At 45.6% G+C, this 27,639-nt stretch overlaps 1 protein-coding gene across 1 annotated transcript in view; it reads left to right on the forward strand.

Moving 5' to 3' along the window:
* The window catches only part of LOC147698304 (uncharacterized), a 50,274-nt gene extending 37,185 nt beyond the window's left edge, over nucleotides 1-13,089 (forward strand). The window contains exons 2-4 of the mRNA XM_086936220.1: nucleotides 9,998-10,087; nucleotides 11,619-11,762; nucleotides 12,722-13,089. Of these exons, the coding sequence (XP_086792346.1) occupies nucleotides 9,998-10,087; nucleotides 11,619-11,762; nucleotides 12,722-13,089 (602 nt within the window). The remainder of the gene's footprint in view (nucleotides 1-9,997; nucleotides 10,088-11,618; nucleotides 11,763-12,721) is intronic.
* Nucleotides 13,090-27,639: the final 14,550 nt, after the last annotated feature.

The raw sequence follows: 27,639 nt of genomic DNA on the forward strand, positions 1-27,639 counted from the left end.
TGAGCCTGCTGTGAGGGTCAGAGCAGGGTCATAGAATTGTTGCAACTAGCAACTGAACTCTGGAGGGGCCCCAGTCAGGAAGCACTACAGGGAATGGTTACTATTACTAATGATGAGTTTGAACTTTTGCACCTGCTGAGTGCTTTCAGTTTTGCAAAACTCGTTTTTCTGCAGAACAGCAACTGTAATGCCCCAAACAAACATAGGCAACTGAACTCTGGAGGGGCCCCTCAGGAAGTACTACAGGGGATGGTTACTAATGATGAGTGAACTTTTGCACCTGCTGAGTGCTTTCAGTTTTGCAAAACTCGTTTTTCTGCAGAGCAGCAACTGTAATGCCCCAAACAAACTTACTTGTGAAAGTTGATTTCTAATCCAAAAGTGATCCAAAGAAAGTCAAAAGGCCTCAAATCCAAAAAAGTGCAGGCAAATGTCAACCTAAGGAGTTATTCTGATAAAAATCATCATTTTCAGAAGGACTATGCTGCTTGCTAGTGGATTTCTTGTGCAGAATTGCAAATGTTGTAATTTTGCGAGTGCGAGATTGTTGCTGCCCGCCGCACCTACATGTTCGCAATTGTGAACTCTCGTGATGCTTCGCCAAACTCCCGCGGGATCCCGCAGCAAGATCCAAAATGGCGCAGCACTCGCAAAATATTGAGAAAAACAACTCAGCAAACCCACGAATGACGGTAAGTGAACGCTGCACGCCGCAATATTGTATCACGAAGAAAAAAATCCGCTGCGCGCGAATTTTCGGTAAATTCGCGAGAGTTCGCGGATTGCGAATTTACAGAAAACCCGCAAAATCCGTGAGCGGAACGGATTTTCCGCCCATGCTTAACCGGGACCACGACTCCCAGAGCCTAAATAGACCAGAGTCTCCACCCTCACCCGCACCGGATGCGCGTCACCTGCCGACCCGGAAATGGATCGCGGCCGGTCGTCCATTGGGTGAGCCGGCCGCCTACTCTCCTAAGGGCGTGGCGAGGAGCCGAGAGGCCGGGCCCTAAGTGCACGCTCGTCGAGCCTCGTGCTTGGCATAGAGCCCGGACCTCCCAGCATGCTCCCCGCCCGCCAAGACAGTTGATATGACCCACCATCAAATTCATACTTCAAAGAAAGGGTGGGGGTAAAACGGCCATGGTTAATTATCAAAATTTCATAAACATGACTAAACAATACATATTACAAATTGATAAGATCAATAACATTTTAATATTGACATTCAAATTTCTGAGTTATACTAGTTACTTATTTTCCCCCAGTACTAAGGGGCCCACTGACCCGCCCCTCCATATCTGAGCACCCCACGCAAGGTGGAACCCACCTGCGTCCTTGGGTGATGGGCCCCTTCCCTCTGGTCCTTGTCCGCCATATCCGGGGCCCACCCCTCGCCCACCAGGCTGCCCAGGATCCCAGGAGGCTCGTAACCTGGCGCCCTTGCCTCCCCAGCCGGTGGGCCCTATCTCAGTGCGGAGAGCTTACCGTCTCTCCCCTCAGTGCTGGCCTAGGGAGTACGCAAAAGGAGGACTCCCGTTCACTCTGTAAGTCCATGTCAATGTTCTACAGTGTCTTTAACGCCACAAGGGTGACCAGGGCCCCAAGATCCGTCACCCTCCCCACCACCACATAAGCTCTGCCTAAAAGACCTTCTGCCTCTGATCTCTATATCCATGCCCAAGTCAGATAGATGCCCATCATCTCGGTAAACATCCGATCTCCTTTGATCGTTCGGTGTGAGAAATGACCCAAGTGGCCCTTCACTGAGCACAACTTGGCCAATCCCCCATTGAGCCACAATGTCAGATCCCTGGCGGTCGTTTCGGTGTGGTGTGGTGAATTACACAAGCGGCCCTTCACTGAGCACAACTTGGATTGCTGAAGCCCTCAAGGCTCTTAGTCGTACTCTGGGACCCTCTGACCGGCGTGGCATCGTGCAGGCCCCAGCTGCCGCATTTGCATGCCCCTGACGCCCGCCCAAAAACTCCGTCCCGTTCAAGCCTAGTAGCTTCTTCACTCGCCGCTGCTGCAATCGCCCCTTGGCGTGCCGCCCGGATGAGTGCCCCGTACCCCTACCACCTTGGCAGGGCACACTAATGAACAGGAGAGAAATGGAAAAGTCAGGCATAGTCATGACCAAGTTGCAAGCATTATGTAACAGCCACCGAGGTTTGATATGAAGGGGAAACAAGCCGACCACCAGCATCCCACTCTCTTCACAGTGTCAGGTGATGAGCCCGACCTTGCCGCTAAGGCTGCCGCCCCTAATTCTAAAGAATCAACTGAGGCCGTCGGCTCTTTAGTACAAAATTCGGCCCCAACATATGGAGCACCTGCTGCACTACCGTGAAATAAGTAGGGCACTCAAGACCCGCCACGGCCGGGACTAGCTTGTGAACTTCAAGCATAAGAAATGCACTGCTATAATGGCAATATTGGTTATAAAGTACGATGTATACTTGAACAGTATTATAATATAGTACTGTACAGGTATTCTATGGTTTCCAAGCCATAAGTTGCTTTAAAACCTATCAAATTAAACACCATGCTAAAAGATGGCTAAAAGCACTCAACTGGTGCTCCTACCCCAGTGTACCACCCTAAGTCTAGTACGAGGGAATGAGTAAATGAGGAGTAGCTTAGGTTTAGTAATTCTCTGCTAAGAGACTATCCCAAGAATTCTCTACGAATGCTCTGTACTTTTGGTTTTAGAATGAAGGAGGTCTCGTATCTCTTTTACGGAACTTGATTTCCCAGCTCCCCCGCCAGGGAAATCCAGAAACACTGGAGCTGAAATTTCCGCCTGGAGGAAAGACAGCATCTCTCACTGCATCCGCTGGAGGGACCTTGACGTGTGATTAGCCTTAATAATGTCGTATAAGGACTCAATTCATAGAAAGTTCATTGATTCCTAGATACATTAACATACAAGCAAGGGGAAGTCCCTAAGCTGCTGAAGGCAGGATCCTCTAAGAAATCATCGTCGATTCTAAGAACTTAGTGGAAGTAACTATGCCGTATTTGGTCCGCATAGGCTCAGTCCGAATAAGGTACTGATTTCTATGTTATAAGAATATGTTACTCTATCCCCATATAAGGGGATGAATCGGAAAAATTACACTAGGGCCTTCTTTCCTTACAACACTATTACGTTCCTCCTATCTTGTTGGCCCCCCTCAGGAAGGGGTGGGCATCTGCCTCCCTTCCACACTGAGAACACGCCTGGTGTCAAATATAGTCTCCATTATGGGCGAGTATGGAGTGGAAAAAACGCAACTCTGTTGCTTCATCTTGATGCCCTCATTATAAGACTAAACCCGATCCACCCACCTTTACACACCAAGTTGATCAACTTAAGTCTTGTGACCTGCCAACTAAAATAATTAATCACCCTTCTTCAACTCCCTAATGAAATGACCCAATGTGTGAAAAATGAGCATAAAATAAACCAATTGTAATCATGAGTGCTCTGAATAATATCTGCAAATTTGCAGTTTGACACATTTAAAACAACAACAAACAAGCAAACTTGCTACTCACTTAGCACACTTACTGTACAGAAATCACTGAAACATGAAGTTGAAGTGCAATGATACATTGGCAAGAAGACCAACGCTTCCACTTAATTCTACATTTTTGTGTGATTTTTACTATATTTTTTACCAATAATGTGGGTTGCAAACTATCGAAAGGGAAGAAAATTCATGATGCAAAGATCGCGACAGAATGCGCGCCCACTCTGCTACGTTTTTTACCTATTTTAAATTAGTGCTCTACGTCTACGGCATCACTATCTGGCATGCAACCCTTGGTATGTGCTTCTGCCGAAGCACGAGAAAACTTGACGCAGAATCAATGCCTGCAACACCAAACCTTATTCCATCAGACCATATGGTCAGTTACCAGAATCTGATACTCTGCAAAGTGCCAGATGTTCATGGTTCCATCCGAGCTATATTGCAGTGTTTGTTACATTTTTTACAAGCACATTTAAGTTATTAATCCATTTCAGTGATTTTTAGCACAGGTGCGTTTTTTTAAACCGGAAGATTCTCCTTTTTATTTTACAGTTCCCATCGTACACTCTTGTTTGGAGGTGCTTAAGGGGGTCTTCCCTCAATGCCAGACCCTGTCCCCTGCTTGGAGCCTTGGTATAGGGCTCACGTGCCTGTTCGCACTAGCCTTTGAGGGACTATATAATTGCTCCCTCCCACGTTAGACATTCAAGGTACCTTCATTTCATATGTTTGTTTTGATTACACAGAGTAAGTGATCTTGGCCGTTAACCCTGTATAAGCCCTTGTTACCCTTGAGACAGTTGTCGCGCATGCTCATCCAAGATTCATCTCAAGCGTTTCACTTCACTCCAATTGAGTTGTCTTCCTTTTTACCTCCTCAAAACCCTCACTAAAAAAGGGGGTTTTGTGTGTTATATTGACAGAACTAAAAGGGGGAAGGGGTCAGGGAGACGCAAGAGCCATTTGGGCCTCTTGCTTTGTAAAGCAATTGTAAATCAAGTACTGAACACGCAATTGTTCAATGCCTCCAGGTGCGCTGTGCATTATCTGGCGAAACACCCCTCAGCAAGCCACAATCTCCCTTTTTTGTAGGCGCATGCAGATTGGCTCAATGATTCTCCATTCTGACATTCAGTCTGTATTACTCCTATGATAATTAAGTGAGAGAGCAATGTTTTTATCAATCATTTACTGCTCCGTTTCCAGGGTCTGCAGTCTCCTGCCCTTGCCTTTTGTCTTTATCGACAATCACTAACATGCCGTACCCGTAACAAGGTCACCATATGTACCTCCTGGTCTTAACACCATATACAACCAACTTTGTACTCTTAGTACAGTGTCCATTCCTGTTCATATAATGAACTTACTGCTGGTTACTTTGTTAATGACTTCGACTCTTCTTTCATTATTCTAATATGGGCTTCACAAGTCCTTTTCATAAAGTAGTACAACCTGCGCATTAATTAAGGGACATGCCCCCACATATGTATGTTATATTCGCAATTTTGAAGGCGCCTTCTGCTGTACAAGGTTACATTCCGTTACCCCATTTAATTGACGCCCCTCGCTTTGCCAGCAATCTAATGAAGGGGTCTAGGCACTGTGACTGAACCGGTCTCACCCGCACCATTACATCGGTCCTTCTTCGATCTACAAACCTCGTGTGACGCATGCCAAGAATTACACTACATTTCAGAAGAGAATTGTTTGTGGTATCGACTGACATTACGGATAACTTTAAACTGCTCTTGATAGTAAATATATTGTCTACGGTCCATTTTATTTGTTTATACTGGAGACCTTAAGATGTTCCCAATATGAGAATTTAGGAATGATTAGCATACCTTATGCCGTGCATCACCTTTTACTAACTACCCTGATGAAAAAACACCCGAAACACCTAATTAGGGGTATCAGACAAATCAGCCATGACAATATAAAATCTCGGAGAATTCTGACCCCTCCCCTATTACTGGCATACCGCCCAGCATAGACTTCATCAAGAACCGAAAAGCTGTCGCAATGGTAAACACAGCACAAATTCAAATCCGTTCACAAGCATGGGCACTGACAGTGGATGTTCTTTCAAAGGTGGGATCAATTAACCCGCAAGCTTGCTCCACAGCCCCGGAACCCTGCTCCCCACCCCCCCAGGTCGGCAGCGAAGATGCCAGGCGCCCGATGCACACCAACAAAGACGCAGGACACTGCAGGAAGCTGCGGGCCACGGGAGAGACCCCCAGCCCAGCGGCTTCGTACTAACAGCCCCTCACCGCCTCTCACGGCTGCCCGCAGCTCCCCGGGACACCCGACACCTCACCCTCCAACCTGGCTCCTGGCACAACGTTGCTGCTGCTCTCCGTCTGCAATCAAACTCATCTCCGTCAGTGGGCTGCTCTGAAGGACGCCGCTCCCGGCCGTCGCGTGGTCCGAGATCCTGATCGCCGCTCTGGACCAGGACACAGTACCCGTTCCAAGCTAACAGTAAACTACAGCCAAAACTAAGTCGAGGCCAACCAAATTAAGTTAAGCTAAGTAGGTGCGGCGAGGTGTCCGCACATCCGGCGCAGGAGAGGCAAGAGACCGGGACCACGACTCCCAGAGCCTGACTAGGCCAGAGTCTCCGCCCTAACCCGCACCGGATGCGCGTCACCTGCCGACCAGGAAATGGATCGCGGCTGGTCGCCCATTGGGCGAGCCGGCCGCCTACTCTCCTAAGGGCGTGGTGAGGAGCCGAGAGGCCGGGCCCTAAGTGCACGCTCATCGAGCCTCGCGCTTGGCATTATCCAGGGCGGTCCCATGTTTCTCTGAATCCTGCCCATCCTTGCGCCTACTACTTTCTCCCTTCCCAGTCAATTAGACTGCTATTCCTCGACAAAGGGGTTCAATGTATTTTCTATAACATCTTCACTGTTTACGCCTGGTAGCTGTTAGCCTCCTATATAGACCACCTCCCCTCCAAATGCCCTCTCTTGCTTCTCCTCCAAGTCAAAAAAAGTTTATTTAGGCTTTACTCTTTTAAGTTTTGATTTATTATAGATTTCATTATTTTATTCAGTGTTTCCCAAAGTTTTCTCTGGAAAAAATCACAAGAATGCTATTTTTATTTTCTTCTTTCTCTCACTCATAACTGTTGCCAATTCTTCTTTACTTCCTTGCTGCTCCCAACTTCCATCATTGTACCTTTTCCTTGCATTTGCTCTTTTAAGTAACTTTTCACTATTTCTCTCACACTTTCACCGTACGGTTTTATTTTCTGCATTCAAACTTCTCTCCAGAAGTCAATTCACACCCTTTGTAAAGGATGTGAATGAATTGAGATATGTTTTCAACTAATAAAGATTTGATTCCAACATGTAAAAGATCAGCTCAATAAAGAAGTTCTACTTCGGACATGAGATATATTATTCTTAGGTACTTACTATGCAAATCTGCCTGTTTGGGAATGCAAAAATTCCTTGACACATCTGCCCCTATATCTGTTAAACCTGTAGTGCTTCAATAGAGCAATTAAATGCCCAAAAATAAACAATAAAGAAACAGTTCCAAACCTAGAAGATTTTGTACAGTTACACATCAGATTTAGTAAATTCAATTGACTCCCGCACATTGCATTTCTGAGTGCAATAGTGTCTCTGGGGAAGTAACATCACATGGACATATACATGATAATCCACTATTTTATTGTCTCAAGGCAAAGGATAACATACTGTGTATTGTACCTGATCTAAACCTAGAAAGAAGAGCCATTTCCAAATATCCCATGACAATTAAAAAAGATGGTTCCAAACCCAGAACATTTTGTGCAGTTACACATCAGGTTGACTCCCTCATGTTACATCTGCTTTCCAAAAAGGACAACGTTATCTAAAGTCTGTCTGATTATAATGTTAGCAGTAGGATAACAAAATTTGGGTCCCTCTCTGCACATAGTCCATGGCAGTTTTAATATACAAAAGTCACAGGATTTTTGGTCCTTTGAAACATTGTAAACAGTACTCTTTGATGTTCCACTTCGCAATGGCATTGAGATTATTCCCCCCAAAAATCCCAAATCAACAATGGTGTTAATGTAATTAGATCTTCAATATAGGTAAGACCAAACTCATCATGACAAGAATAGTGTGGGCTCCTCATAGGGATAGATAGGAAATAGCAACAAAATTAGTTCTCCTAAATTTTGAATTTTGGAATGGATGTATAGCCAAACATTCCAGCCATGTACAATAGAATAGGCACACATTACATTTTGAACACCTCAAGTAATAGTGCAATTAGTTGACTTCCTAAAATGCGTACAAAATTTAACCCTGGGCGTAGTTCGCGGAGTCGGACTCCGCGGAGCTACGCGAAGACGCACTTGCACTCCGCGAACTACGCGTAGCTCCGCAGCCATGCGTAGTTGCTTGCTAGACCCGTTTGCCCGCCGTTTTTCGTCTTCGGGAGCGCGGTGCGCGTGTTCGGGGCGTTACCTGCATGCTCGGGATGGCTAGCGCGCTAAGTTACCCAAGAGGTTTGTCCCGCCCGCTTGCGTTCCCTTATTTCCTGTTCCGGGTCACAAGTAACGTGTTCGGGTTGTGCAAGACATGTTCGGGAACTCATCTTCTCATTCGCACTACAAAAGTGCGTGATCGCGCTAAATATCGCGCAAACCTACCCACACGGTCGCGATGGGCGCAGCCATCTTGGATCACACACTCTGGCTATGGTTTTGGGTCTACTTTAGCATCTTGCTGATATCTCTTCAATCCTGGTCGTTTTACCCACTTTTTCAAACTTTCTTTAGTTATTACCTATCTCTCTCTGTGCCTAGGTTTATATTTTTCATTTTATTTCTACTTTTACAACTTTTCTATTGTTTTATTTTACTTCCTTCTTTTACCTTGCTTCTTCTTTCCCCTACCTTTTTGTCTTGAACTTTTCTTCTCCCCTCCACCCAGAACCATGGTCAAGGGCGCCTGTGCCACAAAAAACCCGGCTGCCTTGCGGCAGAATGCGCCCCCTAGGGGTGAAGCCCCGCCAACTTTTTGGGGATGAGGAGGTGGCTGCCCTGGTCTTTTTTATCCAGCGCCACCTCCCCTTGATCTTGGCAGCAGGCGGCAGGCCCGGCTCCGGCTACCACCAGATTGAAGAGCGTCTCCGGTGGTGGGCGAAGGTGCGCCGGGCAGTCTTCCGCTGCTCCGGTATCCAGCGTACCCACCATCAGCTGACCCACTGCTGGGCAGACATTTTGGACCGGGAGCAGGACCTGTTGGACCTGCTTGGTGTCGAGGTCGTGGGTCTTGGTGAGTGGCTACCCAAAATAAAAAGTGTGTGTATATATATCTATAGTAGTATAAGTATTGTTATTGTATCTTTGTAAATCTTGGCTGAATAAGTAACCCGATGACTGGTGCTCCTAGTTACATTTCCGATATATTCCGTTATATCTACTGTAATTGTATGACACTGGTCTGTGCTGCGCTTCTTCACTGACTCTTGCGTGTTCAATTTGGCGCTAGCTTTTGCTGTTTATTGATGTGAGATTTTCTTTATTGTAGAGAACTGAAGTTAGTTAATGCTATTAATAGAGTCGTGTCCTTCCTTTTTCCGCCAGTGAAATAGCGGTTGATGGATAATTGTATGTGTTTGCATATTGTATCATTTTTTTTTCACGGCCTTCTCTTCTGCATGAATCCTCCTCTGGCAATGAATGCTAAAGTTACTTTGTTCTTCTTACCTCAGCCAGGGCCGGCTTTAGGCATGTGCAAGCTGTGCAACTGCACAGGGCCACCAAACGCCAGGGGCCACCACACCAATATATATCCTTAATTTAATAATCCTCAGAGGATGGATACATATTTGCGTGGCGGCCCCTGGCAGGGATTTGGTGCCTCCGGCTCTGTTCCACTTCCAAACACCCTGACTCCCCCCTCTTCACTGGCCTCCGTGCTCCGTCCGACCTCCTCTTCCGGGCCCCCCTACCTACGCTCCCTGGCCAGGACCACCATGAGCCTAGAGCCGCCCCTGCCTCAGCCCTCCATAGAACTGATGTAGTTTGTTTAGTGAGTGGGTAGGGCAGCAGTAGCATTCAGTCAGTAGCAGAACAAAATATGATGCAACAAACGTACAATTTTGTGTTAGTATGCACAAAGTTAAGCATGTCTCCTCCTTGTGATCTATGCATTTTGCTGGCAAAAATAAAAAAAGAAATGCCTACTTACAGATAATTGATTACCCCATTCTTGAATCGGTGGTGTTGTTCAGTTGTTACTGCCTCTGTGTTACTTAGTAATCTGCAATCAGAATGTTTATGGAACATTTGATTTGTTTTCTCCAAGTATATATACAGTGAGTGAATCATGCAAGGCAGTAGTCATTTGGTAGATCAATGTGTGTTTCTTTTAATGTTGTAGCAGTGGTTTTTGAAATGATGTCTATGTTTCACAGCACTCAATGTTTTTCTCTTTCTTTATTATTTCTTACATGAACCACAGAACCCAGGGGCAAGCAGAAGGCTGGGACCGAGTCGGCGGGTGAACCACAGGCACAGAGCTCCTCTACTGAGGATCCTGCTGCTGTCCCCAGTAAGTCCAACAGTGCTTTCTTTTGGAACAATGATATTTCCCTAACTTTCTAACGGAGCTTTTTTTTTCCAACCGAATAATGACATTTCATTCCTAAATAAATTTTGACAAATGCTTTTTTGATTTTGATTATGTTTTCAAAATTTGGGGTATCTGTCCCTGCCTTTCTGTTCCTTCAAAGAGCCTCTGCTATGACTCTCTGTGCTACTACTAGACTGTCTGTAGGTAAGCTTGCCCTGTTGCCCACTCTTTAGTTAAGGTATTAATCTTTTCAAAAAATCTGTGATAGAATAGCTGCAGGCACAGGGTCCACTCCTGTCTTATGCTTTTTCCTCTGTAATGTCTCTTCTTTGCCAATTGACACCAACCAAGTATGCATCCAGATGTTGGTCTAGTATTTTGTAAACGTTAGTATACCACTACTACTCTTGCGGGTATTCTTCTATGCAGTCACATACATAACTATGTATGCACCAGAAAATTGGATGTTGGTGATAGGCAGGTTGGACCTTACTTACTTACACCTCAGTCACAGAACTCTGAGGAACCCACAATTCACTGAACGACAACCTATATGGGCTCAGTCATTGGTCAATTATTCAATTATCCCACTCCTGAACCCCCATTACCAAGATGCCCAATGCTTTTATTACACAATCCATAACCTAAGTAACCCCCTTTTGCTCACTCTCTCATGTAAGTCTACAAGACAACAGACACTGAAAATATACTTCCGAGTCAATGTGGTACTTCAAAAGCTTTATTTTGTTAGAAGTAACTAAGTAAGTAACATCAATGTTTTTAAGTTGTTCCGTGAAATACGTCAAGGCCCACCAGAAAAAATCCAGAGTTAAAAAATGCTGAATAAAGTAATCTACATTTGTACAGCTACCAGTGCACGATAGGGAAATGTGGGAAATGTCGGAGACCCCTCACCATTGAACGTATACTGGTTACATATGCCTCTTTTTGGTAAGCTCTGGAAATCTCTGCTTCGTAGAAGGAAATCTTCTCATCTGCCAAAAAATAATGACAAAAGTGGTGCACGTTAGACAGTATGAAAAAAAATACATTTATGCAAGTTATTAGCAGTCATGCTAAAAAAAGGTGTAACCTGAGGCTGTAAGCAAACTCGATTCCCCAATCCACATTCAAAAAGTAAATACGGGCCTTTTTATTTTCCAAACTCTTCAGGTGTATGCTTTGAACAATCATGTGGCCTCAAAGGCGTCTTCTCGTACTGCGCAACAAGCTGCGAGGTAGCATGCGCAAAACTGTAGACATTGATGTACAAACTGGTTACATGGTTCAGTCTAACTTTCCAAGGACTAGAGTAGCAGTAGAGATGAGATGAGCTTGGGTACCATACCATAACAAATGAATGCTAATATGTGTAGTGACTCTGCTGTACTAGGCAATGTGGACTACTACTGATTACGTTGTACTTAACTGTTTTGCAGAACTCCATTCTTGGTGAGCAAGTACAATGGGGGCTGTGCATCCATCTAAAAAGGTGTACTTATTTTTATAGGTGCAGAACCGGTACCCTCCACCATTGCCGACGGGGACAGCGGCGCAGCGTCAGCAGAGGCGATCCCGGAGGGGACAGGAGGACCAGAGGCACCTACACCAGCACCAGCAGCAGTGGGGGAGGAGCCAACAACGGTGGGCGATGGTAAGTTACATTCAATAGTGATCCGCATTACTTGGTGGGTGGGGAAAACTTCCTCACTGTACTCTGATATTTATAATGAACTTGAAGTTCTACTGGACAATATATGACGCCACCTTTATTTGTCATTACCAAGCTTAGCATTACCACCGGCGGGAATTGATAAAATAACAGGCCTCTTCTATCTGACTACAACTCAGCTGTGAAAGGTTGGTGGCAGACTAAAAAAGTCTTATCCACAACATTACATGACCGCGATGGATTAACACTAAGGAGATTGATTTTAAGTATGATGAAAGGAGCAAGGAAAAAACACCAATCATCTAATATAGAAGGATACTTTGGAATCAGCAATGCAGGTGGCTGATAGCAGTCGGATGCATGGGTTGTTGTGGAAGCATGGAAAGGGGAAAACACAGCTGCCTGCGTGGGTGGGAGACACACCCAATATCGGTGGGTAGTGGATAGTCTCAGCAGCGGTGTTTTGGTCAAACCCAAAGGCAAGGGAAGGAGGGGACGACTGGATGCATTCCGGGTCATTGCTGGCGAAACACAAACCACCTAAGGTTTGTTGCGCGATATAAAGAATGATAGTCTCTACTAGACATTTACTAGTACTAGCTGGCCCCTGTTAATTAATGTTAGTTTGAGACTGTCACTGTTCCCGGAAGCACAGAGTATATGATATAAAAAAACGAGATATGAAAAAGACAGCTGTTCGTATGTGTGTGACCGTTGAAGTACACCCATGCTATGCTACTAGGGCAGGCATAATGCCATGCCAAAAAGTCCAACAAATTAATTATATAGGCCGTAGAATGTTCAAGATAGATACAACACCATTTTTTGTACTCAGCTTGCTTGCTAGTGCTACTGTACTGTGCCACTATGTGTTGAATACATTTTGTGTTCTTGATTTGCTGGGATTTTGGATTACAACAATTCTGTCTCTTTCTTTATAGTTACTCCTTCAAAACCAACGAGAAAGGAGTTGGCAGTCCGGGCCCGGCAGCGGAAACTGCAGGCCATCGTTGAGGCCTACCGCCGGCTGGTGGCTCAGGCTGAGGAGGAGGAGGAGGAGGCGGCGGCAGCAGCTGCTGCTTCTTCCAATGCCCCGGCCCCCAAGCCTGCAGGAGTACGTCGCCGTGGTCAGGCAGCCGCCCGCCGCCAGATTTTTTCAGCATCGGCCGCCCCCCCACAACACGCATGCCAATGTAGGTGCTGTCAATTCCAAACAAAGATTCTCCTCTGGGTAGCCAGGCTTGAGGGTGAAATAGAGGAGCGTGTGAAGCTCATTGTGGATAAACACTTGAAATCCCGCCGGCTTTGAGATGGACCCTGTTTGTTTGCCCCTTTTTCAATCCTTTTGTTGGTGGGTGGGAATTGGGTGTTGGGGTTTACATTACATTGAACGTGGAAATTTGGTTGGGGTTAGGGGAGGGTAGGGACAGCTGTGGGGTAAGATTTAATATATATTTTATTTTTGTATCATCTTTATTTATATTATGTTAAAATAAACGAGACACAAAGTTATGTTCAAAAGAAAACATTTGAAGTTCATTTGTGTTTGTTGGGGGGGTGGAGGGGGGACTGTTTCACCAAATAATGTACGTTGTGCAACATCGCAAGGTTTAATTGGCCATGCAGGTCAGCGGACAGTGCTGTCAAATAAAAAAATATATTGGCCACATCTTTACCATGCAGACAGATAGATGCGGTAAACCCTCACTGAGTTATATTTGTAGTATTAGAAGAACTACCAGTCTGTCTTGCGTTATACCTCACAGCAAACTTATCTTACCTGTGATTGCTGATGATGATTTATGATGAAGTGTGGCACTGCAAGGGCTGCATTTGTTTCCCAAGACAATGGAGAAGAATCTGTGGTTCTGAACTTCTGTGATAGTACTAGTAGTAGACAGACCCTGCCAGTAGCATTTTGAGACAAAAAGAAAGAGGCAGTCATTTGCGTGACAGACAATGTGGGGGTAGTATAAGTATTAAGTACAGTACATTACACGACTGACCCAAAAACAATATTGCAACTGCTAAACTGAAACAAAACAATGGTTTTGGGGACTGGAAACTAAGTGCAAGAGAAGATAAGAAGTTCAACTGTAGTTGTAGTACTCACGGCAACGTCAAACTTTTCTAAATCATAATGCTTTAAACTTAAACCCAAACAATGACGCCAATTCATTAGATGTATTCGTTGTTTGATGGTAATGGTAAATTATTTGGCATTATACACAGAGCTTGAGTTGGGAAGCCGAAGAAGATCCTGGCCATGCCTTGTTGAAATTTTACTATTGTTGATTTCACCACATCTGCCCCAGCAAGCGCGTGATCAAATTGTTGGTGTATATTTAATGTAACAAACATCACACCTCAATGAAACCACGCAGCCCGGGGGAAGAGGGTTAGGGTTTGTTGAATGGATGGGTACGGGGGTTTGGGGAAAGGTTTGAGAAAGAAAAACAGTACGCATGGAGACAACAAAAGCAAAACAATGAAGACGATGATTTATGATGTTGATCCACTAGCAAATGAATGTAAGGAATAAACATAGGAAAAGGACACGCTGAATATCATTCTTGGTTTCCCGCCATCCAATTGCTTGATGATGAGGATTAGTGGTAAGGGTGAGTTGATGCTCATAGTATAATAGCAGTGGGTGAAAAACGTCCAGCCTGAAAAAGAAAAGGCAAATACAAAAGAATGTGAATGACCTAAACAAATTGTAATACAGTGAAGATCAAATAAATAATACAAGAGGAGTAGTCATAAGAGAGGACTTTCAGACTGAGGCGGCTTCGATACAATATGTATAAGTCAACTAGTTGCACATCATTATTAATCTAGAAGTACAAAAAAAGACAGGAGCCAGCACAGAACAGGCCCACGACGACACAGGGTCGCCCGTAACACAAACTGCATTTCCCTAAAAATTTCACTGAGCCACAGAAAGGGGAATAAAAAAGCAACCTAGCATTTACAAAATTAATCAACAAAATCAATGCGTCATTCCCAGTCATCAATCATACCACTATTGTACTCTACCACTGCACAGTGCACACACATGTAGTAGCCTGGGTCTACTGTGCTGTGCCTCTTATTTGTATTTATTACCTTGTATTCCACTCCAAGAAACATCGTACATCAATCAGCTCAGATCCAACTGCCTGACAGCGTGCAAAGATATGGTGGTCACCATCATTATCAGGTGTGGCACGTCTAGTCCAACAGCAACAGCAACTCAGTCTGTAGTGAGTGACTACGATAAATTAAGTCCTGACTGCATCTGTAGTAGTAGGAACACGAGTGCGTAAATAATTTATATTATTAAATAACATGGAAAAATTGGCTATCACGTGAGTCTGAAGTTACTAGTATACTTCAACTCCATGCACATTTGCTCAGAGTCAGCAAAACAATACATCCAATGCAATGCATGGCATCATTCATTTAATATACCTGTCTTGCTCTTCTCTTTCACTGTCAGATGATTGATCACAGATGCTGCCGAGCCTTTTAAAAGTAATGACGAGTCACAACAAGTTGACTTCAGTTGTGGATGCCTGCTCAAGTTTTGACACTGAAGAGTCGTCTATGAATGCCTGCAGACAGAGGTGGTAGCCTTAAGACTCAGTAAGACATTGATGAGTTGCAGATTTCAAATGAAATAGAGGATGGCTGTAGTCATGTATGGTTCACTTGTTATGGAGGGACTGTTAGAGGCTACATTATTGTTATTGTACTATACTCCATCTACAACATCAATGTATGGCTGGCAAGATGGAATTGTATTGACTTGAGTGGGAGTCAAGAAGATGGAGCAAGACCCCGAGGAGTGCAGTCAAAATGGAACATAAATGCACAGGCGTGCAACTCCAGGAGGTAAATAAAAAGATACAGTGAAAATAAATGCACAGGCGTGCAACTCCAGTAGGTACATAAAAAGAATCAGTGGTGGGGATGGATTTGGTTGTGGTTTTTATTAGCAGTTTTGCACCAGAAAGCCATTGTTATTAAGAAAATAAATAACACAAATAAAGGAAGGGAGAAAGTAACAATTTAAAAGCCTAGTTGTCAGGGAAGAGGAGCTTGTCCTCAAACTCTGGGGGTTCAGACAGAAGTAGGTCATGTAACACAGTAGTGATGATGTCTTCGGACTCGCTTTCTTCATCCTGCTCTGATTCACGTACTTTATAGTCTGGTGGTATGAAGTGTTGATTCATTTTTATCATTGTCAGCCTCTCCACGCTTTTGGGGGAGAGACTGGTCCTTTTCGATGTCACAATGGCACCAGCAGCACTGAAAACCCGCTCAGAAGGGACACTGGCTACAGGACAAGCCAGATACTTTATCGCCAGCCTGCTCAGCACTGGCCACTGTCTCCTTCTTTCATACCAATAGACCAATGGGCTTTGCTCCATGAACACCTCTGTTGTGTCATCCAGATAGGCCTGAACCATCCGCTCAGTGTTCATTGGTGCTTGGCTTTGCTGGTCCTCTTTCCCCTTTGCAACAGCAACGGACTTACCCATCCCTTTTTGTAGAAAAAAAGCAGTTATGCTTTTGGTTGTGTCTGCTGAATCAGATCGTGTAGGTGCTGCTTTTGGTACTGTTGGTGCCTGCTGGGAAGCAGACGCACTGCTCTCATGCTCTGAAGAACTTGCCTCAGGAGGATGGCCTGGAGTACTTTGACTGTCCTGGGCTGGCACTGGCAGGCCTTTAAGTAACAGCCGTTCAGTTTCTAAATCATTAGCTTCCACAACTATGGAAGTTTTGTAATTGGCAACATCCCCATCTGAAAAAGGAATTACTGCGCTACTGCTGACAAATAATTTGTACCGTGGATCCAACATTGTTGCAGTTATGTAATGTTGATCTGACACAATCATTTGAAGCCTTGCATTTAGAGATAAGCGGTTGGCTAAGGCCTTGGCCAAGGTATATGCATCAACTTTTTCTTCGTCACCTTCGTATGTTTCACAGACCTCCTTCAGCTGTTGCTCAAGCATGTACAACAATGGGATGGCTTGGCCCATAGTACAGTCCTCCCTGCTAACTGCACGTGTGAAGACCTTAAAAGGTAGTAGCATCTCTGTCAAGCATTTAATGATGTCCCACTGCCACATCTCAACGGTCATGGTTTTAAGATTAACAGTAGGATCCCCTAATCTTCTTGACATGACATAAGCATTCAGTGGTATGTACTGCTCAAAGAGACGCTCAAGCATGAAATAAGTAGAGTTCCAACGTGTTGGGACCTCCTGGATCAGTGCTTTGACTGGCAATTTATGCTCACACTGAATGACCCGTAGCAGCTTCCGTGCTTTAAAAGAATGGTTAAAATGCGTGCATATTCTTCTGCAGATGGTCAGTATGTTGCTGACTTTGGCTTCAGTTTTCAGAAAGTCTTGCACGACTAAGTTAATGCAGTGTGCCAAACAGGGTACCCTGAAATAATGAAATAATGTCCTTCTCTCATTGCCTTCACTACATTACTGCCATTGTCGGTGGCAACAAAACCAATCTTAAGGCCTCTTGGTTGCAGCCATTCAAAGACCTTGCTGTTAAACTCAGACAAAATGTTTTCAGCAGTATGAGTTTTCTCCATACCAAACATGGCTACAGTTGCATGTCTGCGAGTATCATTAAAAATCCCAGCAACGTCAAGGCGTGAAGTTAACTTGTCTTTAACACCTGCAAAAGAGATCCAGTGTGCGGTGATGCACATGTAATCTGTGGCTTCGCAACTGCTCCACATGTCTGTTGTCAGGTGGATATAATGGACAACACTCTGTTGTAAGGCTTTCCCAATCAATTCCAGCACGTCGTGGTGTAGTGCTGGAATAGCAACTCTTGCAAAATAGTAGCGACTGGGAACGTTCCATTTTGGGCAGAGTGTTGCCACTAATTCCCGAAATCCCACTGCCTCAACAAATGAAAATGGGAGAAGGTCGAGTGCCAACATTTTTGCAAGTTTCGCATTGTACAAACGTGCTATTGGGTGGTTCCGCTCGTACTCTCCCTCCTGCCTAATTATGCTAGTAATGGTACGCTGCTTGGTATTTCTTTCTGTTATGCTAGACGGACCACCTTGCAACGCAGACTTTGCACTCCTTGGTGTCTCCAGCTGACTCTGGTGCCACTGAGAAGTTGCTGATGCGGAGGATATGTACTGTACCACTCCAGTGCTGGAGACAGGGCTCATTTGTATACCACTCCCAGATAGAAGGTCATCGTCTCCCTCTTCTTCCTCCTGGTCAGCCATGAGTGGACCTTGTAGTACTGTATCCCCACCAACACCAGTGCTTACATTTTTTAAGCTTGCAAGGTGGTTCTCCCACGTGATTAAGTGTGTTTTTTTCAAATGGGTCGTTTGGCCTCCAGTACCATAGTTTGTACCAATCTTACCACGACTAACATTGACATGGCAAATGGTGCATATAGCAATGTTCTCCTGATGTGGGTGAACCGTAAAAAAATCCCACACTGGGGAGGTAAACTTTTGTCTCCTGCCATAGGAAGAGGACCCACATCCAATGCCGGATGAACTGGAGGATTTTTGTTGAATTTCCCTATGTGACAGCTCAGTACTAGTACTGTCACTACCTCCTTCTGTTTAGGTGGCGCTTGTGCTGGTCGGACGCTGCCGGGCCTTCGCTGATGAAAAAATGGGAGCTGGTGTTACTTTGGGTGCTGAGTGTGTAGGAGTTATACGTGCTACCTGCTCATCACTAATCGCAGCCCTACTGGATAGGGTGAAAATGTTGGTCTCTACATCCTCTGCACCAGGAATAATGCTCGTGATGATGACAGTGTCAGACCCGTCTTTATCACCAGCAGTATCCTGCTCACTTACATCGACCTCCATAAGTTCAAGCCTTGGTGGATCCTTCCTTTTTCCTAGCCTGGTCTTGGGATGTCTCTCCTTTGAATGCTCAGATAGTTGTGGATGCCAATCCTTATCAAGGTCATCTGAAGGGATGCTTGGCGAAGAACTCGATGCACTGCCACTAACCCTCCTTTCCCTTGGTAAATTGAAAGACAATAGATCACCTCCAGAAGTGGCTTCCTCTTCTTCTTGCTCAGAATGAGGCTCTACTTCCTGAACTGCCCCGACTTCGGGAGGAACAACTACTACTATTGCGTGCGGAGATGGTGGTTGTTGTTCTTGAGGAAGTACTATTGCGGGCTGTGGTTCTTCAACAACTACTATTGTGGGATTTGGTTGTTGTTGTTGTTGAACAACTATTGCGGGCGGTGGTTGTGGTTGTTCAACAACTATTGCGGGAAGTGGTTGTGGTTGTTGAACATCTATTGCTGGCGGTGGTTGTTGAGCACTTTCATCTTGCGTGGATTGTGTACTACTTTGAGACAGCGATAAGTTTAGTTCAGGCTCAGTATCACTGCTTTGTAACACTAGGCTGGCTACCTCTTCGACCCTCATGTGCTTGGCCCTGGGTTGGTGGCTTGCCCCCGCTAATGCGGATGTGCTGGCCCCAGCTTGCACCCCGGACACCGCTGCTGCAGGCGTACCTTTTGGGGGCCCAAAAAAGGTTTTGGGGTCCATACCAGACTTAAGTGACACTTCCTTCTTCTGTACCTTCTTCTCAGCAACTTTCTTGGTGGTGGAGGACCTGGTACCTGCTTTCTTAGGGCCCATCTTCTTCTGATGTCAGCACACAGCAGTACTCAGTAGCACAAATTGCAGAGATGTGTGGTCAGATGAGTCACACACCACACGTGGCGTACAACTGAAGGACGTCCGTCTGGCAGTAGAACGGGCGATGGATGAAAACAACCAGCACCTCCTCAGTCTTTTTTTGTGCACCTACAAGCAAAGAAGGCAGAACAACATCAGTCAAACAAGCAGTAAGCCAACATGAACAATTGAAAGACACACAGGCCAATGTATAAAACACAAAACAGAAGACTAATACTACCAGCACCACAGCTCCCAGCCACATGAAGTCCAGAAAGAACCAATAAAGTCAAGCAGGCCTATATATACCAATATGGACAGAAAAAGGATGCCTGCTACACATGACAGGTTAATGCAAGGAATAAAATACCCCATGGCTAAGAGGTTGGAAACCTACACCGCAAAAACACATACAAGGCATAAAATTATTACACACACAAAAAAGTTACCTACACCCCTGCCCAGACAACACATTTGGGAATGCAATGCCATACACACATGCCCTAATGATGTTAAGTGAATAGACCGAATAGAAACAGCTACATAAAGCACCCCCGCTAACCACTACCTCTGGGACTCTGGCCTACTGTCAGATCAGACCAAAAGCAGGGAGGCCAATGATAAATGCACAAAGGAAGTACCTACAAAATGGCCGCCACCACATGGCCTGGCCGCCCACAGCAACATGAAAAGAAAGAGAAAAGAGAAGACAGACAATAAATGCCTATGGGAAAGGGACAATGCTTTGCTTTGCTTCACAAAGTAGCTGCACCACTGCCCACGTGGTCAGCCCACCCAGAAACAAGAAGACAGACACAGGAATTGTTCCATGCTCCAAAAACTACAACCAAATGACAACTCCAGTTTTTTTGGGTGCACAAGAAACACATTAAACATTTTCAAGAAACTTTTATGCAACTCGGGACATATTGTTCGCGAGATTGCAAAATCGGCGTGTTCGGCAGCGGGAATTGAATGAAACGTCGTTATCGCGTTCCCGAGCAAGTACATTGAGCGCGCGAACAAGACAAAAAATGTAATGTCGCGTGTCCACACTGTGCGACGTTACCAAAAATATGCGAGCTGTATTCCTAAGGTTACCTACTGGCAGGGAGTGCCATATTAGTTACACACACCCAAAAGCTGAAAGTACCAACATAAAAAAAAATGTGAAGCAATCCAAAGCCATACACGATGTAATTAAAGATACACCACAATAAGAGTTGATTAACTTTAATGCACCTATGGCTATGAGTAGTAGTACCTCTGCCCTACTGCCAGAATAGTCAAAAACCTTGGATGCCTATGGCAAAAGCACAAAGGAAGGACACACAAAATGGCTGCCGCCATAGGGCCTGGCCACCAACAACAACATGGAAAAATCACAAAGGATGTATACACAAAATGGCCTCCACCACATGGCCTGGCCACCAACAACATGGCAAAATCAGTCACAAAGGAAGCATACACAAAATGGCCGCCACCACATGGCCTGGCCACCAACAACAACATGGCAAAAATCCTCACAAAGGAAGTACACGCAAAATGCCCCCCACCACATGGCCTGGCCACCCACAACAACATGAAAAGAAAGAGAAGACAGACAATAAATGCCTATGGCAAAGGGACAATGCTTAGCTTCACAAAATGGACACACCACCGCCCAAATTGGTCACCCCACCCATAAACAAGAAATCATTACATAGAGGACAGAAACTGGAAGTGGTCCATGCTCCAATAAGAGAAAACTACAACCAAATGACACATAAATGAGGACTTTTTGTAGCACAAGAAACACATTAAACATTTTCGAGAAACTTTTATGCAACTCGGGACATATTGTTCGCGAGATTGCAAAATCGGCGTGTTCAGCAGCGCGAATTCGTACAAACGTCGTTATCGAGTTCCCGAGCACGAACATTGAGCGTGCGAACAAGACAAAAAATGTAAGGCCATGTTCTCACACTGTGCGAAGTTACCAAAACTACCCAAGCTGTATTCCTAGGGTTACCTAATGGCAGAAATTGACAGATTAGTTAAACACACCCAAAACCTGACATACCCCACACATAAAAATAAGATTTTCTAAATCAATCCAAGCCATCCATGATTTTCTAATTAAGGGTACACCACAAAAACAGTTGATTAACTTTCATGACCCTATGAGTAGTACCTCTGGCCTACTGGCAGAGTAGGCCACAAGGTTGGAGGCCTATGGCAAGAGCAAAGTGGCTGGAAACATAAAATGGCCGCCAACACATGGCCAGGCAAACCACAGAAAGTTAATACAATGAACTCAAGCATGCCTACACACTAACTACATGGAGTACTAGGGTCAGCTATTGGCTTAAAAAAATAAAAACATTTAAATTACACAAACAGAAATTCCACAACAGACATTGCTATTGCATAATGACCATAATCCAATGCCATCCATGATGTTTGTTTACAAACTTGAATAAAAATTTAAACACAGACCACAGAAACATGATTTTACCCATGGGTACCTCTCTATGTAGCCTGGATGAAATTTAAAAAGAAATACAAGTTGGGACCTCATAAAAGTACAGGCCCCCATCAATAATTTAAATCCAGGATTGAATACTGTAGTTAAAAAAATCTCAAATCAAACAAACACAAGTCTACAACATCATACTCACTCATACATTTCTCAAACTTACTTGAAAAAGAGAATTCCAAATCCAAAAGTCCTCAATAAAATCCAAGAAAAAGCAGTAATGCAGCCAACACACACAGAAAGTGATCCTTCCAGCTCAAAATCCAAATGAAAGTGAGCACCTCATGGACAAAGCACTGGGAGGAGCCTGGTGGACAGGAACAGGAAGTTGTAAACTCAAGGGCCCTTCCTCCTTAATCTTCAAAAATAGAGTAGAAACAAAAAGAGGACTCCTTCCCCCCAAAAAATACAGCCAAAGGTACAACTTTAAGGGGTTTCTCACTTTTTTGCTAACCAAAATGGTAATTTATTATTATGGTTTTACTTTTAACATGCTCGCGAGTTATTCTGTGCAAGATTGCATTTTCTGCGTGTTCGGCAACTCGATCTTACCAACAAGCATCCTCGCGCGTCCTTATGACGCTATCGCGCATCCAAATGACGTTATCGCGTTCGCACAGTCGCACGGAATTGTGCGGGAGGGTTTACAAACATGGTGGCACACGCGACCGGGAAAAAGCGAACGCAGAACCAAGGTAAGCCATTGCCGCGCACGCGATAATGTTATTCAGCGCGCGAGAACTACGCTACGCACCGGATCGCGGAGTAATCGACAGCTACGCGTTCTCCGCGGAACGCGGAGTTGCCGAAACTCCGCAAACGGAGCGTAGTTCTTCGCCCAGGGTTAACAAAATTAAACATGGCCCCTGTTGACTCAAAATATTTTCATCATCTGATAGTAAGATATGGTTACCATGAGTTACCAGAGTTAAACGTGGGAGTATGGCCTAGCAAGATAGCCGGCAGGACACTTCTCTAGGGAGCTCCTCGCGGCCTTGGCATAATCCTCCATCATCCTGCCATATTTACACCCCACAGTGCCAAGCTAAGGTTATTGTGGGTGCTACACACTGCCTGTAACCCGTGCTGATGTGAGTCGGCGATACTGTGGCCACTTCAGCGAGTTGCAGCAATGAGACCGCGGAGCCCTAAAGCAAAAGCAGAGGCCATGCTGGGGATTAGCCTTATCTCTGCCACCTGACTGGATCTGTGGGGAGGCTATCCTAATGCTTTGATCCCCCTTTGAGGTCGGCTCATGGCCCAGATCGGTGCCTTTTTGGGTGAAAGAGTTAGGAGGACCTGGGGGGCATGGACCAACCTCTGAGGCTGCCTCACCATGGCCTGAGTCCGGCCTGGTTTGCATCCTGATGGCTGAGTCGTCGGGGGCCTCGAGTGCTGCTACTCCCATGAAATCCCTAGAGCAGAGTGGGAGAGGTTGCCCCTTTCTAGGCTCATTGATGTGTGGGGAACTGACTGCAAGGTAGGACGGGCCGGTAGGATTGCACAGCCTCCCCCTTCTTTGCCCTCTGTGACTCGTGGGCCCTCCATGCTTGGTGTCTGGGCTGAACTGGAGTGCCTTCCATTCTCCAGTCTTTGCTGGGTGCAGAGGGGACCAGAGAGCCCTGGACTGGGTTTGGAGGTGCAGCTCATCAACGGAGCAGCTGAGAGCCCCCAGGTGAAGTGTTGTGCCCTGTGATGTTTAGGGTACATGTCTGGTGCCACCCTGTTCAACCCTTGTCCTCCAGGGGCTTGCATGAACTTCTGCTGTTTACCTGGCAGGTGTCCTGGACAGCCGTCAGTGCCCTGTAGGCCAGTTCTGCTGACTTGCAGGGGGTGTATTTGTGGCCCTGAGAGCACCTGGTCCCATGTGTGCACCCTGCTTGCTTTGGTTAAGAAAGCCTTGTGGCTTAAGAGACAGTGCTCAAGTGCGGGGCAGCAGAAATGCCTGCATATCTCCTGTTGTCTCTGGTGCATGTGGGGTAAGTGCAAGGTGCCCGGGAGACTGTTGGCTGATTTGTTGGCAAGAGGTGCCTTTGGGAGTACCCAGGAGAAGCATGTGTGGGGAGGAATAGGTAGCCAGCCCCCTCAGGGGTACACTATGGAGCAGTATGCCTCCATGACCCCCCTCCTGCAGTGTCAGATGTGAAAGGCTGGTGAGAGGGAGGAAACTGACCAGGGCGCATCTGCTAAGGAGCCCTCCCATGCAAAGTCACTTGTGGCTATCCAGGGGACCTGAGTGGTTTTACAGGTGAAAATAGAAACAGTGGTGGTAGAAGTTAATCACCTACATGCTGACCTCATGAAAGTGTCGCCCAAAGTTCGAGAGGTGAAGGGATCCATAGCTAAGCTGCAATCCGAAGTGGCCGCATTGAAGAAGCAAATGGCAGAAGTCCCCTCCCAATCTGGAATCTTAAGGCATGGTTCAAGGACGCTGAGGGCAGGCACCCCTGCAATAATGTTTGCCTTGTTGGGTTTCCGGAGCGGGCTGAGTGTGATGCCACATAGGTGTTCGTGGAGAGCTGAATTTGAGATGTGTTTAAACCTTCCATGTTTGCAATTGAAAGAGAGCATCAGGCACAGGTGGCTCCTCCTATCCTGGGGTCTCCCCCGCAAGCAATTATTGTATGGATCCTAAATTCCAGGGCCTGGGACTGTATACTTCAGGCTGACTGGAAACAGACACCACCCAGTTCTAGAATTATCAGATATCTATTTAGCCAGACTAGAAAAACAAGGTCCAGGGCTTCAGGAAGAGCTTCTTGGAGATGAAAGCAAAGTTGTGCACAGTGGGTATCCACTATATGCCCCTGTACCCTGCCCGATTCTGGGCCAATCAGGAGGCTAGTCCCTTTTTTTTCACACCCTTGAGGATGTGTGGCACTGACTTGAAATATGGGACAAGGTACTCAGGATGGGATAAGATGGGGGCATAAGATGGGGGCAGATAGGCACTGAGAGTGCTCTTGGGGCTTGTAGCCCCAACTGGAGGCCATGGGCGTCTATGGAGATGGATTTCCCCTTGCAGACCAATAAGGAGGACACCTTTAGGGTTGAAATCCAGGGAGACAGGACTATGGTTTTGGTGCCCTTGAATACTCATTTGGCAGCTGGGGGATCGAGGGATGCTTCCGAGTCAGCGATGAAGTTGGGAGAAATTGATGGCTGAACTTTCACACTCTCAGTGAGTCTCATGATATTCCAGGGTGCCTTTGGTATTCTGTTTTCTTTTGTTTCTTTGTCTCTGCTGCTCTTTTGTGGGGGAAGGTGTGGGGAGTGTCTCCTGTTTTCAGAAGTTGTATATACTGCCTGAGTTTACCATGTGATATCTTGCTTTAGACTGTTGCTTGTAGGGATCTAGAGGTAGTTAACATAGATTTACCAGATGTGCATTTATGGTTGACATGGCATTGCATTATTTCCCACCACACTTGTTCAGGTTTTAGGCTATTGGTCCTAGACGCGAGGATAAAAATGGATATTCAGTATGTGTTGTCATTTTTAATATCACGTATGCCCGGGAGTGTTCTAAGGGAGTTATTGCATGGAAATACCTCAGCTAGTGGGAGGTTAAGTTTTTATTTACAGTACCCTACAGCTATTTTCTGGTAGCTTTTACTTGCCCAGGCTGCTACATGCTGGAGACGGATCAGGGTGGGAGGCTGGTTGGATCCCCTGGGGCAAACATACAACACTAAGGCTGAATGTACAAATATTGTGGCATGGAATGTGCAAGGTCTGAAGGACTACACTAAGAGATGCAGGGTCCACTCTTTCCTGAGGTGCCATAAGGTGCAGATAGCCTGTCCTTAGGAGACCCACTTCATGGGTAAGAAATTCAAAAGCTGGGCTTTGTATGTGCTTTGGGCCTGTGTTCTACAGGTGGGTGCTACTCCTTTACACTGGCTGAATGGTCTGTGTTTGAGTTGGGAGTGATCTCTCAGAGCCTTGGGCAGTGAGGTGGGAGACTAAACAGGGTTGCCCCCTGTCACCCATACTCTTCGCACTCACGAGTGAAACTCTGCCATTGCTGCTATATTGGAGTTGGAGCAGTAGGGGATTCGAGTAGAGGGCCTCCTGTATGTCATCTCATTACATGCGGATGACTCGTTGATTTATGTCCATAGCCCAGACCACCCGGTACCAAATTTAATAGGCAGGTGTCTGGGCTCCGGGTGAATGTCTGTAAGTTGCTGCTGTTTCCACTAGGGAGCTTGATCTGGGTGCCAGGGCCACTGATGGGAAACTGAGGGGTTCTGCTACCTAGGCATGAGTTGCCTATTCTGAGGATGCTTTTCTACACCTGAATGTTGATACTCTTCTGGAATGCCTCAGGCCTCCATGGTTTTTTTTGTCCAGATGCCCCCCTGGCAGTGAATGGCAGGACATCAGTGGCAAAAATGGTGTCCCGGCCTTGGTATGTCTACTTGGTTCAATATCAAATAATCAGGAACCCATGGTGGTGGGTTCAGAGACCTAGTTTGTATGTTATGGTTACTGCATAAGTTATGACAGTGATTACCAAATAAGAAAGAAAAATTTCTTTCTAGAGTCCCCTCACTCACCGGAGTTTCCCCACGGTGACATGCTTCATCATTGTGGCCATCCCAGTTCTCTACGAAAAGGGATGTGCTGCGATTAGCGAACTACGCAGGAGCACTATATTTGTGAAAGGCTATGTGTGGTGTAAAGTGTTGTGGTGGTGGAGTGGATGTGTGATTTAAAAATACCGTGCTAGTGGGCCTCAACAATTTATTCTGCTCCTAGTTTGGTATATTAAAATGGGGTGACACTGCTATTTAACCTTGAATTGGGTCAAATCAGTGTTCTATGGTCAACATGTTTCAAGCTCCCCAAGCTTTTCATCAGGACCATACAGGGTCCAGCCCTGTATATACCACTCCTATATTTTAATAAATAGGATTAATTCGATATTTTTCTATGCACTGTTAATATAAACATGCGTATTATACATACGATTTGTACCTTAATGATGTTTCTGTAAAAGAGAATGACACATGGTTAGTGGCAAACATCCCCTCCTTAAGAGCAAGGGGGTCACACATGAGATTCACATTTTTTTGTAGGGCGGTGGTGTCCCTTGTGCACCTTATTGGTGCGTGCAGGCTCGCAAATCCAGTGCAAATAAAAAAGAACGATGTGAAAAACGTGGTTTTGTGAATTCACACATATAAACAACACAGGACTTAATGTGACTATAGACAAGACACACAACATATATATATCCAACTTCATCATGGCAAAGGCATATTTACATGTGTTGGTGCTTAATTGCACTTCATGGTCTCAGGCGGGGCGGGATCACCTCGTGAAAGCATTGCGGTTTGGGTTTCAAATGTAATTGTTAAAGTAGCGTTTCCATGAAAAATCGCGTTTCCAGTGGAGAGTCTAAGACCCTTGTTGCGATCGATACGGGATCATGTCCGTTTGCGCTTAGTATGCCTGTACTTACTTCCTTATTGGTGAAGCCGCTCGGTATTACCTATTCGTTCCCCTCCCGACCACATATTGACGGGGGTAGGGCGGGCAGTGTATTTGAAATCACTGCTCTTCCGGGTTGGGGAGGTTTTGAGAGGTAGACCGTTCAATGCATTGCGGCCATGTTGGGAGGACGTTAGCGTAACGGAGCG

The sequence above is a fragment of the Lissotriton vulgaris genome, chromosome 8 (assembly GCF_964263255.1).
Source record: "Lissotriton vulgaris chromosome 8, aLisVul1.2, whole genome shotgun sequence".
Lineage (NCBI taxonomy): Eukaryota > Metazoa > Chordata > Amphibia > Caudata > Salamandridae > Lissotriton > Lissotriton vulgaris.